At 40.5% G+C, this 21,612-nt stretch overlaps 1 protein-coding gene across 2 annotated transcripts in view; it reads right to left on the bottom strand.

Moving 5' to 3' along the window:
• Positions 1-21,612, bottom strand: part of PDCD1LG2 (programmed cell death 1 ligand 2) — a 63,373-nt gene that overhangs the window by 39,491 nt on the left and 2,270 nt on the right. For both annotated transcript variants that reach the window (XM_046664619.1, XM_046664618.1), the window contains exons 2-3: positions 9,898-9,966; positions 39-344 (exon numbers count right to left, since the gene is read on the bottom strand). In XM_046664619.1, the coding sequence (XP_046520575.1) occupies positions 39-344; positions 9,898-9,952 (361 nt within the window). In that variant the 5' untranslated portion in view covers positions 9,953-9,966. The remainder of the gene's footprint in view (positions 1-38; positions 345-9,897; positions 9,967-21,612) is intronic.

The raw sequence follows: 21,612 nt of genomic DNA, 5'->3' as shown, positions 1-21,612 counted from the left end.
AGATGGCTCCACGGATTCCATTCTCTGACACTACTCACCTTTGACTTTCAGAGTCAGGTACTTGTAGTCCCAGGCAGCCCCATAGATGATCAGGCAGCGGTACTGCCCCGCATCCGTCACTCGGACTCGGGTGATGTGGAATAAGGCCTTCCCCAGGGGCAGCTGCTCCTCCAGCAACGTGGCTCTTTCACTGTGCAAGAATGTCTCATTTTCCGCCTTTTGCAAACTGGCTCTTAAGTCTCTGAGTTCCACAGGACCTCCCGTGTCAAAATGACACTCCAGGGTCACATTGCTGCCATAGTCTACTGTGTACAGTTCCACAGGGACCGTCACTGTGAAAAAAGCTGAACAGAAAACAAGATATTCTCCCACTGTCTGCCTTCACAGTTCAGTCCCGGACAGAGTGGGAGCTGAGGAGACACCGACCCCCTCCCCCCCTCCTTTCCCAGGAGAATCCTGTCATTATCTGGGTGTTCCCTTGGGCTCCTTTCTCTCCTTTGCCTGTTCCAGTCTGGACAAGAGTGAAATTCTTGAGCTGCTGCTCTGAGGTAGTTCTCGCCTCTTAACACTCCCCACCTGTGCAGCCGATTGCCATGCTGTCCTGCCACCCATTATCCAGGCTCATTTTCTTCATATGGATCAAATTACATCATTCCCTAACAAATACTGCCTCCTCTCACCAGTGATAGTAACAGAAGCAACTATCACTTGTTGAGTTCTTACTGTGTGTTAGGCCACTGCTAACACATGATCTCATTTAGTCTTCCCGGGAAGCCAGCAAGGCAGAACCATCCTCCTTTTTTTTTTTTTTCTCCTTTTTCTCCCCAAAGCTCCCCAGTACATAGTTGTATATTCTTCATTGTGGGTCCTTCTAGTTGTGGCATGTGGGACGCTGCCTCAGCGTGGTTTGATGAGCAGTGCCACATCTGCGGCCAGGATTCGAACCAACGAAACACTGGGCTGCCTGCAGCGGAGCGCGCAAACTTAACCACTCGGCCACGGGGCCAGCCCCTGAACCATCCTCCTTTTAAAGAATGAAACTGAGACACAGAAAGGTAAAGCAACTTGCCTAAGATTGCACAGCCAGGCTCAGACCCAGGTATTGGTAAGCCCCAAATGCTTACCACCACTTCTCTTAACCACCACATCATACAAACCACCCAGTGCTCTTAACCAGCACATCAGACAAGTCCACTCTAGAAGCTTCTTCTTTTCTATCAACAAGGGGAAGGGAAGACTGGAACGAATATTTAGTGTATACCTACTATGTGACAGGCATTGCGCTAGGCTTTTTATAACTACATCATTTAGTCTTGAAAATATGACCATGAAATATGTATTATCATTACTGTTTTATAGTTGAGGAAACCAGCTCAAAGGGGTCCATTGTAGGACATACAGTTAGTGAAGTTAAAATTTATAACCAGTCAGATGTTTCAGTTCAATATCTGTAGTTTCCACTGAAACAGTATTTCCCAAAATGTGGGAAATATCACTAGAAGTATGAAACATGATTTTAGATAGGGCAGACTTGAGACCTAAAAGGAGTTGGACTATTCAGAGAGGAATTTATTCCCTTTTTAATTCTATTTCAATCCTTCAAATTACGTATAACTTGCAACCAGACCCCCACACCCCTAACTCCTTCTATTTTTCCTTTTAATAAAACAGGAGGCTACCAGGCAGATAATGGTATCTGGGTAGAATTTAACAACGCCACTTTAGTCTCATTGCATTTTTTTTTTTGCTTATACCTTCTATTTCTCAGTGATACGGGTTTTTAATTTACCACAGGGGTATACTGTTTTAGTCAAGAAATAAAAGCTGAGTTGATTTAAAGGATTCTGTGAGAACAATAGCATAAAGAGTGGTGAAACATGGCAAAACTCATGAAGGCAGTGAATGCATGAATAGAGTGTGAGAAACTACAAAATTGTGCTGCTTTCATCTGTAATGAAGGATATTCATCATGACTGAGGTGTAGCAAGATCTTGAAGCAGCTTCTGAATCATGACAGAAGATTAGATTAAGTGATGTCCAGTAGAACTTGCTTCATTCATTCATTAACTTAATCAGTCAAAGCATCCATTTAACAAATATTTGGGGATGACATCTAAGCATACGCTATTTGAGGGTTGTTTCCATATAAAACATGGTATGGAAAGAGTATAGGATTTAGTGACAGATGAACTTGGTTTCAAGTTCTGGCTGTATCAGGACTATGAGCCCTTGATTTTGAATGTGTCATTTAACCTCTATGAGTCTCAGCCTCTTCGTCTGTAAAGGTACAAGGTTAATATCTACTCTTAGGGTTGTAGCGACAACCAGAGGAAATGGCACATGTGAGGTGCCTTCTTTTGGCAGAAAGTAGGCCATCAGAAAACATTGGTCCCTTTCTTTTGTACCATGTTTTAATTCTTGGGAAAGTGGTAATCCATAAATGGAACGCAGGGCCATTCTTTATCAACTGCAATATTTTATTACCCAGGACAGCCCATTCCTGACCACCCTGGGCAACTGATTTCACAGTATAAGTAATTTGGGGTTTTCAGTTACTTGAATGATTCACACTGCAATTCTCTTCTGACTCAAGTTTTTCCTCTTACTATCCTGCAAGTCTTTGAAGTGGCCAGGTTGACTTTGTTTGAAAGCAGTGACCAGGTTGAGTGCCCAGTACATACTAAGTTCCAGTTAAGGGTTTCACAAATAAACGACAGAAAAGAGAGGGAACAAGAAAGGATGAGCCTAACCATATTCACTTCTGTTTTCCTTTCATCAAACTACAACTTGCCCAAGTTGCACAAATTGGCGTTCTTTTTTTTGCAGGGGATTATTCACCCTAAGTTAACATCTGTTGCCAATCTTCCTCCTTTTTGTTTTTCCTTCTCCCCTCCACCCCACAAAACCCCATTACATAGTTTTATACAGTTGTAGGTTCTTCTGGTTCCTCTATGGGAGCTGCCACCACAGCCTGGCTACTGACAGACGAGTGGTGTGGTTCCACGCCCCGAACCTAACCCAGGCCACCAAAGCAAAGAGTGCCGAACTTTAACCTCTAGGCCATCAGGGCTGGCTCCAAATTGGCATTCTTAATGGCTACACAACACACTTGATAGTGTTATGCACAAACATGAAATTTATTAAAAATGACCAATAAGTGTATATCTTGTCTCCAACCTCAGTTTTAAGCAAGACTAGAACATTAGTGTGCCTTTCCAACAGATATCTATAGTACAGAAAGGAGTTACATCTGCCCAGCATTCTTGGTGCAGGATGGGGGCAGGGACAGAGCTAGAACATGAGTGCTTCTGTGTAAAACGATGCTAATCACACCTGCACTCGTCTGACCAGGTTGAGAAGACTCCGGGATGACACATGTGAAGACAGACATTGTGCCTCCAAATTTTCCATGAGTCCATTTTGTGGAATCCACTGAACACTTGTAATAACTCTCACCCTGGGTCTCCAGAATAGGACCCTCTTAAGGGTAAATCTTTTTATGATGGGAATCATTTCCAAATACTTGAGTTATTGTGTCCCCTTATAACTAAGACAGACCCATCTGACACCAAATCCATTCTGCCGTGAAGAATACTATTTATTTATTCATTCACTGAATATGTGTTAATCTTCTACATGCCAGGTTCAGAAATTTACACTTTTACTCTGCTCGTTGTACTTCCTTCTCTTTTTTTATTACACATGATAAGACAGGAAACAGGGAAGAGAAATGGGGCTTGCAAGGAAGGTTAGTTGCGGAGTCTGCACTATAACAAGGATTAGAGGACTTGGGTGCGGTCTCTATTGAATTTACTTAGCAAGTCTATTTACCCCACTTATGCCTTCTTCTCATGAGCGAGAGAATGCCTGTAACTTCCTCTGGAACTCCCCGTAGCGTACAGCAGAACTCCCCTCTTTACTGTCTGGGCCTTTGACAAAAATCCATTTTCTGCTTGCTTTTCCCCTCTGCCTTGTACAGAGTCTGTGGGTCCAGGGGTTGTAGGCATACAGAATGCTACCTCTCAGGCAGGTGATATTTTTCAGCTAAAGTTCACATGAGGAAAGAGCAATTAGCAAACATGTATCAAGTATCTGAGTAGCTCAGAATAACTAGAAGATTAATTGTTTTTTGGTCTAATTTTGCCCCAATTAAAGCTTCTAAGACATGCAAAGCTTTGAACTTGATTATCCCATATAAAATGAGAAGTTTAGGAAATGCAAAATGCCTCTTTGAAATCCTAAAATATTCTTATTTACTGTAAATTGCAGAGGAAACCAAAACCCTCTTGCAAACAGCTCTGTGAAGAGGCTTTTCTCAAGCCTGGCTGCACATTAGAATCACTAAGCAGAGGGCCTCAATTTTGGCTGTCAAGCTGGGCAGGCTTTAAAACATACTAGTGCCCAGGTCCCACTTTAGATCTTTTTTTTTTAAGATTGGCACCTGAGCCAGCAACTATTGCCAATATTCTTCTTCTTAATATTTTTTTAAATTCTTCTCCCCAAAGCCCCCCAGTACATAGCTGTAGATTCTAGTTGTGAATGCCTCTGGTTGTTAGATCCTTTAAAATTAAATTCTAGTTCTTTTGTGAGGCCAGAATCAATTTTTTAAAAAATTTCCCTCGGAGCTGTTAACGTGCAGACAATATTGAGAGAACCATTGGTTACACAAATAAAACACCTGCACCTGCAAACATCTTTTGTCATCTTGCCATTCAAAATGTTGTCCCCAGCTTCACCCGGGAGCTAGTTAGGAATGCAGAATCTTAGGCCGTGCCCCAGACCTAGAGAGGCAGAATTTGCATTCTAACAAGGTTGGGGTGATTCACATGCACACAGACTGTCATTGGGAAGTAGAGTAATAGTTAACATTCATTAAACGCAATGAGCCAGACACTGAGGTAACTTTTACATCATCATTTCATTTTATGTTCCCAAAACTCTGCAAGGTAGGAGTTACTATCCCAATCTTACAAATGGGGAAAGTGAGGCTTAAAGAAGTGATACAACTTGTCCAAGGTCAAAGAGTGGTAGCTCATGAAGGTGGAATTCAAATTCGTATCTCTGTGTCTTGCAAGTCTGTACTCCCAAAAACTCTACAGATGTGACTGTTTATCCACTGGCCTGTATATACTACATCCATGAATGAGATAGATATACTTCTCAGCTTTATGCTAAAAAAAAGACATTTATTTTCTGTTTCATATGCCACATGGTTATTAAATTAAGCTTCAACCTAGCATTGAATTCCTGAAGTTATAAGACAAGGGAGAAAATTGGAAAGTTTTAATGACTACAAAATTAAGCAGACAAAACAGATTTTCCCATTCATTTGGGCCTTTTGACTAAATTAAAAGGTAAAGGACTTGGTCAGGGCATGAAAAATTCATACATGCACCTTCTTTAGACAGATTAAAGCAGCTGGATTGAGTAATACTGGAGCCTTTTTGAAAGTTCTTGGGGGAACTTTGCATTTTATTTGCAATCAGGCATCAATGAGAGTCGGCACCTGTCACATATCCAGGAAACACAAAACAAATTATTTGCATTACCTCCCAAGATAGCTTCCTCTTTAAGCTAATTTTATATATTTTTTTCCATTTAACAACAGAAGCTTAAGTTTTCTCAGACTTCCTACCCAATGTACCTGGGCGGGTGGGGGGGATGCGGGGTGGGGCTGCTGCTGCTCCACGCAGCCACGGTCTTCAGAAAGCTTTAGCTGCTGGTTTAGGATAGGAACCTATTCTGGGCACCTGACCTATGTGCTCTTCTTTATACGAACACAGCATGGAGACATCTTGTCTCTTAGAAATCCTTTTCCTAACCTGATTTTTCTGCTTTGTATACCTCAGAGGTCAGCAGAATTAGTTTCAGAGGCTGAAGACAGGCTAAAAGGGGGGACCCAGGGTGTAGTCCCTGCCCCCAAGTGACCTCAAACATGACCATGGTCATGTGCCCCCTTGGTTTCTGTCCATATCTGGAGGATGAAGAAGGAAACATCAATGAAAGGAGGAAGACTGGGGTTACTTTTTTTTTCTCCAAGACATGACAAAGTACAAAAAATAAATATTTCCCTTTAAACATATCTGAGTTACAAGATGTCTTTAGGTTTTGAAATGAAAATTTAAGAAAAAAAAAGAACTATAACACTACAGTAATCAAAAGAGTGCGATATAAGCGAAAGGGTATGTGCAAAGATCAATAGAACAGAACAGAAAGTCTAGAAATAGACCCACACGAATATGGCCAATTGATTTGTTTTTTTCAAAAGATTTTTTTTAAAGATTGGCACCTGAGCTAACATCTGTCACCAATCTTTCTTTTTTCTTCTCCCCAAAGTCCGCCAGGTACACAATTGTATGTTCTAGCCATAGGTCCTTCTGACTGTGCTGCGTGGAACGCTGCCTCAGCATGGCTTGATGAGTGTGCTATGTCCTCACCCAAGATCTGAACCGGCGAAGCCCTGGGCAGTGGAAGTGGAGTGCACGAATTTAACCACTCGGCCATGGGGCTGGCCCCTGGCCGATTGATTTTTGACAAAGTTGCAAAGGCAATTCACGGAGAAAGGATAGCCTGTTCAACAAATTGAGCTGGAACAACTGGACATCCATAGGCAAAAAAAAAAAAGAGAGCTTCAAACTGTAGCTCACAACTTATATGAAGATTAACTCAAGATGGATTATAAACCTAAATGCAAAAGGTCCAACTATAAAATGTTTAGAAGAAACATAGAAGAAAATCTTTTAGATCTTAGGTTAGGCAAAGAGTTTTTAGATATGCCACCAAAAGCACAATCCATAAAAGAAAAAGTTGATAAATTGGATTTCATCAAAATTAAAATCTTTGCAAAAGACACTGTTAAGGAAACAAAAAGAGCCACAGACTGGGAGAAAATATTTGCATATCACATATCTGATCAAGGACTTGTATCCAGAATATATAAAGAATTCTCAAAACTTAATAAGAAAATAACTGAATTAAAAATGGTCAAATGATTTGAAAACACTCTTCACCAAAGAAGAAATATGAATGGCCAATAGTCACAAGAACATATGTTTATCATCACTAGGTATTAGGGAAATGCAAATTAAACCACAAGGAGCTACTTGTATACACCTATTAGAATGACTTAAAAAAAGAACAACAGTGTCAATACCAAGTACTGGCAAGGATGTGGAACAATTGGAATTCTCATACTTTGCCGGTGAGAATGCAAAAATGGTATAGACACCATGGAAAGGTTTGACAGTTTCTTGTAAAGCTAAGTATATACTTACCACATGACCCAGCAATCCCACTCCTAGTTATTTACCCAAGTGAAACGAAAACGTATGTTCCCACAAAAAACTCTATACAAATGTTTATGGCACTTTACTTGTAATTGCCAAAAATAGAAAACAACCAAAAAGTCCTTCAACAGGGGAATGACTAAACAAAATGTGGTACATAACATCCAGTGGAATACTACTCAACAACAAAAAGGAATGAACTATTGATACTTGCAACAATATGGATAAATCTCAAACGCTTTGTGCTAAGTGAAAGAAGCCAGACAAAAAAGAGTATCTAATGAACGATCCCATTTATATGACATTCTGGAAAAGTTAAAACTATAGGCCAGAGACTAGATCAATGGGTGTCTGGGCCTAAGAGTTGGGGGAGCTATTTTTGTTTGACAGGTGATGGAACTGTTCTGGATTTTGACTGTGGTGGTAGTTATATGACTACGCATTTCTCAAAATGATAGACATTTTTATGAAAAAGAGTAAGTTTTACTGTTTGTCAAGTTCAAAATAAGTATTTAAAAAATGAAATGAAAATGTTTTCCACTTCAACTTTAAATTATTTTATCGATAACACGCTAGGGCATCTACAGAGCATACAAGTAGGGAAAAAGTTCATGATTAATGGTTTACCTAAGTCACACTCGGAGTCAATTTCATCAGAGTCCTTAGGAGATAACATATTTTTTTCAAGCATTAATCCATCAAAAAATAAAACAAAATAGCTGCAACGTCCATCAGTAGAGGACTGGTTCAATAAACAACAGCGTGTCCAGTGGAACGTGTACAGAGCCACTTAGAAATGAGGAAAAGCTATGTTTGCTGATTTGGAAACCATAAAAAACATATACTTGCCAAGTGCTTTCTAAAATTTCTTTTATGGAAGAAAAGGGCAGATAGCATAGAGCTGTGGAGAGTATTTTGGGGAGGGGGTTATGTTGAGCTGGGGCAAATGAATCGGTTCTGGAGAGGCTGGTACTGTTCTATTTCTTGACCTGGGTGGTTACAAAAGTGTTTACCTTATAGCAATATTATGCTTTACATTTGTTTCATGTGGTTTTCTGCATCTGTGGTATATTTTACAACAGAAAGATTTAAATGCAAAAAAAATTTTTTTTAAAATATTGAATTAAGTAAAATGAACATCTGTGAACTCATCATCCACCCCAAGAACTAGAACATTACCAATGATGTATATCTACTGCCTCCACCAGAGGTAATCACCATCCTGTATATAGTGTTTCTCAATCTCTTGCTTATTTTTTAGGTTTATCTTATAAATACATATGCCTAAGCAATATACTGTTTATAAAAAGGACACTATGCTGTGTAATGTCTTCTCTGCTTGATTTTTTTTGTTTTTGACTAATATTATGCTACTAAGATTCTTAGATGTAGTTGCATGTTTTTGTAATTAATTTATTTGCATGCTATATAATCTTCCATTCTGCTAATATACCACAATGTATGCATTCTCCTGTTGATGGGCATTTGGGATGTTTTGGTTTTTTGGAATGACTAACAATGCTGCTATAAGCATTATTTTTAAAATTTAAAAATAGAAATTTACCCAGAGGGGTGGTAAGGAATCATATTGATCCAATTCATTTATCGTTTTGTTTTCAATGAAGAGTGCAGATTTAGGGATTCACAAGGGCAATGAGGGAAGTGGAGTCATCGGTCTGGCCACCCTGATAGCCAGGGCTCTCATGGGGCACTGGATGTTGTAACCTGATTGCTCTCATATGCTTTTTAAACGATTTTTATATTTAAAAAATTATATATATATAATTATATAATATTTATACATATAAATACATATAATTATATATATTTTATATACATAATTTAAAATATATATATATATATAGGTGAGGAAGATTGGCCCTGAGCTAACATCTGTTTCCAATCTTCCTCTTTTTGCTTGAGGAAGATTGTCCCTCAGCTAACATCTATGCCAATCTTCCTCCACTTTGTACATGGGACGCTGTCACAGCATGGCTTGATGAGCAGTGTGTAAATCCATACCTGAATCTGAACCCATGCACCCCAGGCCACCGAAGTGGAGCACGCAAACACAACCGTTACACCAAGTTCGAGTAAGCCACATTAATGAGTGAATGACCAATGGCTGCTACTGTTGCTTTTTAAAAGAGGAACTCAAATGAATATTTAATAATCAGCAGAATGTCTGCAAGAAACTCTTTAGAGTAATGGAGTCTTCTAGGTGTCCCCCTGACCTCTGTCTCCCACTCTCCCTGCTAGAAGGGAAGGGGACAGCTGCTTTGCATCCCACCTTTCAGGGCACTCAACCCCCGCCCTCTTGTATCAGTTCAAGGGTGCATGGTCTGAGTGGTCCTGTCTTCTTGTCACTACCCTCACTGGAGAGTGGTGATAGATGGACCAATAATCTCAGTCCCTTTTTCTGTAAGACAGGGACATGGGCATGCACAAGCCACCCTGGGCACCATTCTTTCTGCTGTGCTTGTGATAGCCAGTAATCACACTTTCTCTTAAAGAAAGCTGTCGGTCTGAGGACCACATTCTCATCATTGACTTCAGCTAGGGGTCATCCTCTGCTCCTTTTTCTCAGGCCCCTCCCTTTGTCATTTCTTACCTGCTGTCTGACAAAGCTGCATTCCCAGGCTCACAAGTAGTGGGAGGAGGAACATGTTCTGTACCGGATCTGAAACAGACAATTGAAAGTCTCAGGGCCTTCTGCAGTTTTGCTGGGTCTCATGACTTGGTAATTTCCTCTCTCCTGAAAACGGGAAATGACTTGTAAACAAATATTTTGGGGAAGCACTGAGCCATAGTAGTGTGGAGCTGGGAACAGAAATTATAGATTGATTTAGATTGATTACCTGGAGGAGAGGGGAGATAGAGTGAAAGAGAGGCACTCTATCAGTTCAGATTAGGAGCTCTTCTTCTTTTGCTAATTGCCTTTTCTGAATATGAACCAGTCTTCTCAAGTCACCCACAGGGGTGGCTGTCTGTACCTCTTTGTCTCTCTCATGAAGCTTCCATAGTTTTCTGAGTAGCAGGCCCTTGAAAACCAATCTTGTTTGTCAAGTGAATAAGCACACCATCTTTTCCAGCTGGACTGGAACTCTGGGCGTCAGACCTCAAGGATAGTGCTCAGTAAAACAGAATTAGATTCTCAATAAACACTTGATAGTTGACTGAGCAGGTAAAGTAGTCAAGCTCTTTTGAGTGCTGTGAGTGAGTTTGTCCATCATCTAAACTCCCTGTTACTGAGAGGTTTAGACAGGAGAGCAGTGAACTGGCTCCTTTGAGTGAGTGCCAAAACTTGGTCCTGCTCCACCTCCCATGCTTCCATCTTTGCTTAAAGTCTTTCTCCCACCGGAGGACTTCTCATGGTTGAAGACAAAAGGGACAGGACACATAACTGTCAGCTATTTTGTCCTCGAAGAGCCTTTCAAAATTGTATTAGCGATGGAACCATTTGTTTAAGGGAAATTGGTCAGAGCCATAAATCTACATCAGGTAAAAGCAGAGCTGCTCAGAGTATAATAGAAAAGCAGGGAAGGATATGCATCAGGAGAAGGACAAGATCTCATTTACATTTTTAAAAAAGGACTCAGCTTTGGTGTAGACGATACACTATTCTTGGGACGGACATTGGGCTGCGTAAGATTAAAAGCAGGATGATCAGTCAGTAATGTTTTCACAGAGATGATGACAATTTGGTTTAGAGTGGTGGGGCTAGTGGAGATGAGAAGGGGTCTGTTGAGGGCCAGCCCGGTGGCACAGCAATTAAGTGCGCACATTCCGCTTTGGCGGCCCGGGGTTCACCAGTCCAGATCCCGGCTACGGACATGGCACCGCTTGGCAAGTCATGCTGTGGTAGGCATCCCACATATAAAGTAGAGGAAGATGGGCATGGATGTTAGCTCAGGGCCAGTCTTCCTCAGCAAAAAGAGGAGGATTGGCGGCAGATGTTAGCTCAAGGCTAACAAAAAAGAAGTGGTCTGTTGAGAGTTTTATATATATATATATATATATACACACACACACACACACACACACATATATGTACACCTTTTTTGTCTTTTAAATTTACTGAATTTTTTCTAACAGCTTTATTGAAGTATAATTGACATACAATAGAGGATTATATATGTGTGGGTATACATATATATTTAAAACACAGATAATTCCATGAGACAATTCAGTGTTTTTTAGCATATTCACAGAATTGTGCAACCCACACCTCTATCTAATTTTGGATCATTTCCATCACCCCAAAAAGGAACCCCATACTAATTCTCAGAAACTCCCAATTCCCCTTTCTTCTTCCCCCAACTGCTGGAAACCACTAATCTACTTTGTGTCTCTATCAATTTGCTTATTCTGGATATTTCATATAAATGGAATAATACAATATGTGGCCTTTTGTGTCTAGCTTCTTTCACTGAGCGTAATATTTTCAAGATTCATCTATGTTGTAGCACACATCAGTACTCTATTCCTTTTTATGGCTGAATAATATTCCATTGTATGAATATACCACATCTTGTTTATCCATTCATCAGTTGATGGACATTTGGGTTGTTTCCACTTGTTGGCTATTATGAGTAATGCTCCTGTGAACATTCATCTATAAGTTTTTGGGTAGACATGTTTTCAATTCTCTTCAGTATATTTGTAGGAATGGAATTTCTTTGTTAAATGGTAACTCTCTAAGTTTTTGAGAAACTGCCAAACTGCTTATCAAATATATGATTTGCAAACACTTTATCAGATTCTGCAGGGGTTTTTTTTCCAGTTTCTTGATAGTGTCCTTTTAATTTTAAAGCAAAAATTAATTTTGACAAAGTCCAATTTATCCATTTTCTCTTTTAGGAAACCATTGCCTAATCCAAGGTCACAAAAATTTATATCTATGTTTTATTCTGAGAATTTTATAGCTTTAGTTCTTATATTTAGGTCTTTGATCAATTTTGAGTTAATTTTTGAAAATGGTATGAGGTAAGGCTTCAGATTTGTTCTTTTGCACAAAGACATCAGTTGTCCCTGCATAATTTGTTGAAAAGACTATTCTTTCTTCATTGAATTGTCTTGGCATCCTTAGCAAAAATCAATTGGCCCCAGATGTATGGGTTTATTTCTGGACTCTCAATTCTATTCCATTGAACTATATGTCTATCCTGTGTCAGTACCACAGAGTATTGATTACAGTAGCTTTGTGGTAAGTTTTAAAATTGGGAACCGTGAGTCCTTTAATTTTGTTTTCCTTTTTCAAGTTGTTGTTGTTGTTGTTGTTGTTGTTGTCATTGTTGTTTTGCATATGGCTATTCTGGCTCCCTTGCATTTCCATATGACTTTTAGGATGAGTTTGTCCATTTCCACAAAACAAGGTAGCTGGAGTTTTGATAGGATTGCATTGAATCTGTAGATCCATTGGGGAATATACCTCTCTTAATAACATTGTCTGCCAATCCGTGAACACAGCGTCTCTTTCCATTTATTTAGATCTTCTGTATTTTCAAAGAAGACATGATGGGAATTGCTGACAGATTGGATATGTAGTTTGACAAAAACAGAGAAATCCAGGAAAATTTCTAGGTTTGGGGCTTGAGTCACTAGGGCAATGGAGGTGTTATTTATTAAAATGGAGAAGACTGATAGAGAAGCAGATTAGGGAGCAGAAATCGAGAGCTGTGTTTGGATTATGTCTGGTTTGAGATGCCTATTAGACAACCAAGTGAAGATGTTTAGTAGCTAGTTGGATAAGAGGTGGTCCAGAGTTTGGGATAGAGATATAAATTTGGGAATCATCAATGTGCAAGTGTTACTTAAAGCCAGGGGGCTGCATGACATCAACTAAAGAGATAGGGAAGAGAAAGTGTTGAAGGACTGAGATGCGGGGCATTCCAATATTTATCGATCTTTGAGAAGAGAAGGCACTAGCAAAGAAGACGGAGAGGAAGAGTAAAAAGGCAAATTAACCATATCTTTTATTGTCTATATTCTGATACTTTGACATCTGGGGACTTGCTGACCCTGGAGGGACTGCACTTCCCAGAATTAAGCAATTCCTAGAGATAGTAAACAACTCATCCATGAGTGTGCCTTCCAAATGCAAACCAACCAATCCAGAACCCACACCCCCCACCACCTCATTTATTGGGCTTTCACACTTCTGACAACTATTCATCTGCCTTAATCACCCCAGGGCTCGGTACCAGACAACTAGGGGGAGTCCCTACGTCTTAGAACCCAGGGAACGTATTCAAGCTAGCCAATTCTAAGCGTGCCTAACTTCCTCACCCATTTCTCCTGCAGAAACCACAATAAAGTCTCTTGTCCACATTTCTCCCTTCTCCCTCTGCCTCCTGTCTGACCCTGCTGTTTCCCTGTGTGGACCCCTGTGGTGAGGTGTGTCCCCATCTCTTTGGATCTGTGAGCCTGACAAACTGTTTTTTCAATGGCAGTCATCTCCTGATCTGTTGGCCTCACTGTACCTAAATAATAATAAAATCTAGAGTGTAAAATGCAGTGCTACAAGAGGGGAGTGATCAGTTGAGTCAAATGCTCCTGAGAGGTGGATTTCACAGTATGGAGTTCATGGATGACCCTGATAAGCACAGTGTCAGGGGATCTGGTGTGGATGAAAGCCTGTGTGGATTCAAGAGACAATAGGAGGTAAGGATGTGGAGACAACAGAATATAGCAACTCTTTAGAGAAGAGTGCTGTAAAAAGGAGAGAGAAATGAGGCAGTAGCTAGAACAGATTGTGACGTCCACAGTGGTTCTTGCTTTTATTTTTAGAGAGGGAGATGTTTCAGCAGGTAACAACTGGGAACAGAATCAAGTACTTTCCACAGGGAAATGCTCAAGGTACACCTTAGCTAGACTGCAAGACCTTCTTCCTTATCAAAAATGCAAATGTATCCAGAAAAGGTATCATCTTAAGCTGCATCTGCAGGACTAGCACTTGCCCAGCATTCTTATTTCTAGCACAAAAGGATAGCATGTAATATGTAGTTCTGCCAACAGAAAGGACTCCTAGTTCACCCACCACTGGCTTAAATTCCCCTTCTTCCTTGCCCATCCAAGGGGACTTTCCTTGCACACTGCCTCCTTGAGCCAGCTGAGAGATAGACACTGTTATAAAGGTACTTTCCCACCAGGAGCTTTCTTTCTTCTAGGGATAATATGCCCCATGCAATAGTTAAGAGCTCAGGCTCTCAAGTCGGACACATCTGAGTCCAAACCCTGAGTCTATAAATTATTAGCCTCTAAGAACTTGGATGGTTTATGAAAACTCCTTGTGCACTATTTTCCTATAGTGTTAATAATAATAACACCCACTTCAAGCCCACATCTTGGCTGTCGTCTTAAACCTACTCATCTCTCATCTTGCAAATCCAGTCCATCCCCAGTTCTGCTAATTCTACTTCCTGGATTCTTCTTGGATGATGACTCTTCTTTCCACCACCCCATTGCCTTTGCCTTAATTTGGCTTTTGTCATTGCTCCTTACACCATAGCAGAGCCTCCTCACTGCCATTTTTATCTTCTAGTCTTGCTTCCCTCTGCTCCATCCTCTACTTGTTGAGGTGGAGGACGCAAACCTTGGCATCATCCTTGACTCCTTTCTTTTCTCACCTGTATCTGACCCATTAACTAATCTTATAGGCCCTTCTTTCAAATATATCCAGAATCTGACCACTTCTCACTGCTTCTATATTAGCCTGAGCCATTACCATCTCTCATGGTGATTATTTCACTAGCCAGATAACTGGACTACGCGATTCTAACCCTGCCTTCCTACAGTTGATTTTCAACCCAGCAGTCAGAATGATTCTTTAAAAATATGTCAATAACATCTGCTGAAAACTTTTGGTGGCTGAATAGTTCACTGAGAGTAAAATCCAAGTCCTTCCAAGCAGCGCCTCTGTCTTGAGCCCCATGCTTTAGAGGACCCACTATGGCCATGCCCTCCCCTGCAGTGTGAGGTGTTTGCAGGGCCAAGAGGTGTCATCTGGAGCCCTGGACTTCCCCCTACTACCAATAACAATCTTGGTCCTTGGACACTGGAATTCCCTGGCCAAATGGCCACCTCCGAGTCTGTGCAGCTTCTTCCCCAGATCTATCCCCCCAAGGGTGGACCTTGCTGCCAGTGTGCTGTCCCTGCACCTGCACCAGATACCTTCTTTGCTCTTTCCGGTGAGATGGCTTCGTGTAAATTTGCAACAGCACCGCCATTCCAGCATTCCCAATTCTCCTTCTCTGTCTTTCTTTCCCAAAGCATTCGTTACTGTCTAACATACCGTATAATGTACTATTTATTATATTATTGCCTGCCATCTTCCATAAGACTATAATCACTACAAGGACGGGGATCTTTGTTTGTTTTTCTTACTACTATGACCTCAGCCCCTAGAACAGTGTCTGGTAATAAGTAGGCAGTCGGTTAATATTTGCTGAATGAATTATCCCATTACCTAGCAGGCAGAAGATTCTCCTAAATACTGAATGGTCCAATCTGACTATGTCAGTCCTGCTTAAAAGACTCCAATAGCTTCCTTTATTTACAAGGTCAAGTTCTCCTTGGTATGGCCTACAAAACCTTCCCTGATCTGGCCCCTCCTGCCCCAGCCACTGAGAAATATGCTGCTTTCTACGCCTAGGACGTCACAGGGGCTTTGAGGATTCTAATCTTTCATGTCTGGTATCTTATTTTTTCTAATCTTAGTTATCTTCTATCTCAATTCCTTCATGAGCTTAAAAAAATTGTATTGCATCATAAGTATTTCAAGTATCCTTACATTCTTTTGCATTCTACGCAAGTGGTTAAACCTTTCCTAACTGCCTTAAGCTGTTCCTTCTGCCTCAGTTGTGTCTGCTACTCACCTCTAGTGTTAGCACTTAACTCATTGCTGGAATGTTAATTTGTTACACTTCTGTCTTCCCCACTAGGACAGGAGCTCTTTCTACTTTATTAGGTCCTTATACATGTTTGCTGAACGGACAAATGAATGAGTGTTTGCATGCTTGACAATTTAGCATCATACTCAGGAATCTGAGACTACTGGCTCTCAGTTGGCTCCTTCCTCTACTGGAGAAACAGAAACCTTAATTTGGTTGTTTATTCTGGTCCCAAATAATAAAGAACTTTCCACCAATTAGAGCCACTCACCATGGAATGGGCTGCTAACGGGTGGGGAGGTCAGCACCCCTGGAATTGTTTAAGCAAAGGATGCACACTGAAGCAAGAGTTTCCACAAGAAGTAGAAGGTGATCTCTTTTTGACAATAAGATTATTTACAACGTTGTCTCCCAAAAGAATGTTTCCAGGTATCTCAAGCCTCTCAGCAACCTCTCTCAAAACACTAGGCAATCTGGATAAGACTCTTGCCCTCTGGGTTCTTTAGGAGAACCATGTTTTCCGAAACAGTAGGTTCTTGGAACCTTTAATGTTAGGGAAGTATGAACTCTTTCATGCCCAAGTGGGCAAGGCCTTAAAGAGTTTATTTAGAGAACTTACAGAGTACATTGCCAAAATTAACTCAACGCATCATTTACAGATCATCTAATGTGTGAGGCACCCCTTTGGTCAAATGAGCATTGTGATGACTCTTCTCCACAAGATGAAATGAACCTGTGAAAACGACCATGCCTCATCTTTAGTCTCCCCTTTTGAAATTCATCTTCATTTGGTTATAAATATCTTACTGTCTATGCCTTCACGGCTGTTCATTTTCATCTTAGTTGTGTATTCTTTACGTATTTTTTTTGTTTTTGCTAGAATTTCCATCTAGCAGAGGGTGCTCGTTGTAGCTATATTTTGTCAGACAAGCTGGCCTCTAATGAATACATTGGAATATGAGTAGAACAAGTAGTTTTTAATCAAATGATCAGGTTAGCCAAATTTCATAATTTCTGGATAATTCTTAGTGAATTTCTGGGTAATTCTCAAAAATTCTGCCTACGAAAATGTAGTGGTTGAGGTCAAGTCATGATCTCAAACAGAGCAGAATGGCATATGATTTATAATTTCAGAACATTTGCTGGTGGCTCCAGGGAGTCAAGAAGGGCCCTCTCAGTCAGCTGATGCTCAGGCTTGAGAGTGAGAAGAAGAGAAAGCTACTCTTTTCAGATTTGTGAAAAGTCCTTCTCAGATTGCCACCCTGCCTTTGCGCTCCCCCAGGCCACTATGGAAGCTGCTTCTCTTGACTGCATGGTGGGAAAAGCTCTGAGCTAGGCAAGGGGAGACACTAGTTCCAATCCTTGCCCTGTCCCTAATGCCCTAGAAACTCCATTTCCCCTCTCCACAAAAGAAGGGGTGAACTAGGTGATTTCCAAGGTCCCTTCCATGTACCATCTATGCAACTATTGGCTTTAACTACCAATTTCAACCATTTTGTTTCAAAACAATAGGTAAAATATTCAAGTGTATAATACCCCAAGAATTTTGATGAACAATGAACATTTTTATTTTTTAAGATATTAAACCATGATTCCATTTGTAACTACCACCACTGTTACTGGCATATCAGCTAACAGTTGATCACTAGGGTTGAAGCTAAAGTTAACATATATAAAACTTGCCTTATTCAAGCCAAGTCTTTTACTCCTTCCTTCTAAAAGGCATTTTAGAAAGTGACTGAAAATGACATCATGAAGATAATAAATTTCAACTTATAAATGTGTGTATATATATGTATGTGTACATAGATATAAGGCTAAACTTTTGATAATTTAGGCACTTTATTATTAGTAATACAAAACAATGTGGGGAGTTGCCTATGTTCTGGCACATCCAGTGGCCAGAAACGTGAAGTTCGGCCAGTCATGTTCTCATCTGGGAGGGGCAGACATGGAGAAATCCTTAAGAGTTTATGGATGCCATCAAGTGCAAGGTTCCTACTTCTATGGAAGTTTTTCTTCTTTTCTCTTGCTTCTGTTTCTCTACTCTGCCCAAGAGATTAATCTCCACGAGGGCAGAGATTTCCGTCTGTTTTTGTTCCTTGCTATATCCCTGACACCCCAAACAGTTCCTGATACATGGTGGGTCCTCGTTAATATTTGTTGAATGACTAAATCATGCTCCTGTGGTCCAAGAGCTATCAATGACCGTTCTGACATGGTGATAGTAAGAGGGGTGGAAACCGGAAATCAAGTTATCTAACATCTGAAGCTCTTGACCAAACCACAGGCAGTGAACAGAAAGGCTTGTGGGTCCTTGGACAAGGTATGTGACAAAATACTTTGTAAATGGCAAAGCATTCTTCACATTCATTGTCATTATTACTTATGATGTTGGCTGATGATCTTTGGTCTAAAATTCCCATGAATTCCTAATACGACCGCTCCTTTTACTAACCCATGAAGATCTCACCTGGTAAAAGTTTACCCTGTCTTTAAGACTCACTCAGAGCCACCTCCTTCATGAATCCTCCTCCTAAGCCTCCCAAGCAAATGTTTGCAGAACTGCTGTACCTCTCAGGGTACTTCTTGCCTACCTTGTGTTTAATGGTTTATGTCCAACTTTCTCCTTGGTAGGTGTTTAGATCTTATTCTGTTTATTTCTCCATAAGTACTAATATCAATTTATTCAATTGTATCAGAAAGTCGTATCTTTCCAGAAAAAAATGAAGAAAATGTCCATAAATTCTGAGGAGAAGTTTATAAGCAGAAAATGAGGAAAACTTTTCCAAGTAAAATTTTCAGGGGCATCAAAAATCATTGTAGGTGCTAGAAGTTTCACTTTCTGGTTGCCATAGGCCCAGTTTCTTGCCATTTCACCTGTCTGCTGAAATCTATTTGTGAACTGATAGCTGAAATAAAACTTATGGTGCTGCCATAATGTACAGACGTTTTAATTAATTCTTTCTTTTATTCAAAACATTTACTCTAGATTTACTATGTGCCAAGCTCTAGTATGCAGAGGTAAATAAGACAGACATAATCAACGCTTTCAAGAATTCTCTGATCATAGAATAACCAAGGCATAGACACTTTATGGAAATATCTCAAGAATCCTAGCAAATAATTCCTTTATGTAATAATAACCAGCATAAAGGATCATGTTTGTATAACACTTTATTCCTTGCTGAACATTGCCAGTTTTATCTCATTTGTCCCCTCCATCTCCCGAAGTGTCTAGCATACACTGGGTTTCTTCATTTTTTTTTTTTTTTTTTGAGGAAGATTAGCCCTGAGCTAACATCTGCCACCAATACTCCTCTTTTTCCTGAGGAAGACTGGCCTGAGCTAACATCCGTGCCCATCTTCCTCTACTTTATATGTGGGACACCTGCCACAGCACAGCTTGCCATGTGGTGCCATGTCTGCACCCAGGATCTGAACCGGCGAACCCCAGGCTGCCAAAGCAGAACAGGGGAACTTAACCGCTGCGCCACTGCCCTGGCCCCTAACCCTGGGTTTCTATGAAGACCTAGATAAACACACACCAAACTGAGCTGAAATACCTGAATTAATCACAGTTTTTGAAGCAAAGCATCTAAGGCAGGAATTGTAACTAGCAATGTTTTAAAATAATTTGAATTTGAATGTGTTTGGGCAAGTAATGCAGTTTGCCTCAGGCCCTACCTCTCCCTATTATATTACCTTTAGCTGGACTCACACATTTTTTATTACCTACCAGTCCCTACAGGCATTTGAGATTTTAGGGGATCTTAGCCACAGTGCTCTGTTTTCAGAGGTGGATTAGTAATGTTTCAGTATAATTATTTGCTCTCTAAACCATCTCCAGCACAGATAGTACGCTTTAAGATTCTATTCTAGTCAATTTAACTTAAGTTCAAATTCAACTTATATTCAAATTGCATCTCAACTTTTTAGTCAATAAACACTGTGCTACACTTTTTGCCAAGTCTTTGAATTAGACTGTGGAGAATGAAAAGAAGGATTCATCTAAGAAAGAGTCCTGCCCTTAAAGACATTATAACATAATCAGAAGGTTAAAATTCATACACATGAAAATAGTAAGAAGTGGTATAAAAGGTTTTGCATAAAAATGCAAAAACTTTGGAAGGTGACTGGAAGGAGACTTCCCAGACAGGTGGGACTTGAACTGAGACTTGGAGCGCTGGTAGGATTTGGAGAGATGGAGCCACTCTTGAGGGCACTATGGACAGCCCAGAAGCAGAGCCTCAGAGGGGCAAATACACAGGGCATGTTGATGGGGACAATGAAGAGCATAACTTGGCTGGAAAATAGAGGTTGAGATGAGAATCTCAAGGGCTTAACGCCATGTAGACCTGCCAATAGGAGACAGTGACAGTCACTCAAAAACTGAGTGACAGGGGCTGGGCCTGTGGCTGAGTGGTTAAGTTCATGCACTCCGCTGCAGTGGCCCAGGGTTTCGCTGGTTCAAATCCTGGGTGCGGACATGGCACTGCTTGTCAAGCCATGCTGAGGCAGCATCCCACATGCCACAACTAGAAGGAGCCACAACTAAAAGTACACAACTATGTACCGGGGGGCTTTGGGAGAAAAAGGAAAAGTAAAATCTTTAAAAAGATCCAAAAAACTGAGTGACAATACCAAAGAAGTGTTTGAAAAAAAATTAAATCTGTTTTTTTTTTTCCAAGCATGGCATAGAGTGAGAGTAAAACTGAAGGCTAGCCACTTGATTAGCAGGTCATGGTATTCATTCAGATGTTTGGTAAAGCCCTTGAGTTAGGGTCAGAAAAGGGAAGAAAGGAAGAGGAAGGAGAAACTTATTATAAGACAATTGACAGAAGAATTGACAAGTGATCAGCCATATAGGAGAGAAAGAGAAGCAATAAGTTGACTGTGGTTTTGAGGCCAGACTATCAAGACAATATTGATGTCATTAGGGGGGAAAAAGGAAATATAAAATCAAGAGCTGAATTTTAGAGGGAAGACAATGAGTTGAGTTTAAGTCATGAAGTAATACAAGGCATTCAAGAAAAATGTATGTCTAGAGTTTGGACATATTCTGGCCTAGAGATGAAGATAAAGAAATTATTTGCAATATGGAAATGTTAGTTGACATTGGGGAATGAATGAACTCTGAGGAGGGAGAATATAAAAAAGAGAGACTAGAAAGAAAAGGTCTGAACTCTGATGAATGCCCCAAAATCTGGAGAACAGGAGGAGTAGGAGACCAGAGAACAAGGCAGAGAAGAAATGGTCCTAAGAGTATGAGGACCTCCTGCATCACAGTATCTCAGAGCCAAGGGAGGAAAATCCCAAGAAGCAGCGGTTGACAATAGAGAGTTGGGAAAATAAGAACTGGGAATTAGCCCCTAGATTGTTAGAGAGGGCTGTAAGACATTGAAGCGATTGGGGTTGGATAACTTTTCAGATTT

The sequence above is a fragment of the Equus quagga genome, chromosome 6, assembly GCF_021613505.1.
Source record: "Equus quagga isolate Etosha38 chromosome 6, UCLA_HA_Equagga_1.0, whole genome shotgun sequence".
In the NCBI taxonomy this organism is placed as follows: domain Eukaryota; kingdom Metazoa; phylum Chordata; class Mammalia; order Perissodactyla; family Equidae; genus Equus; species Equus quagga.
This window is presented reverse-complemented; position numbering and strand designations above follow the sequence as displayed.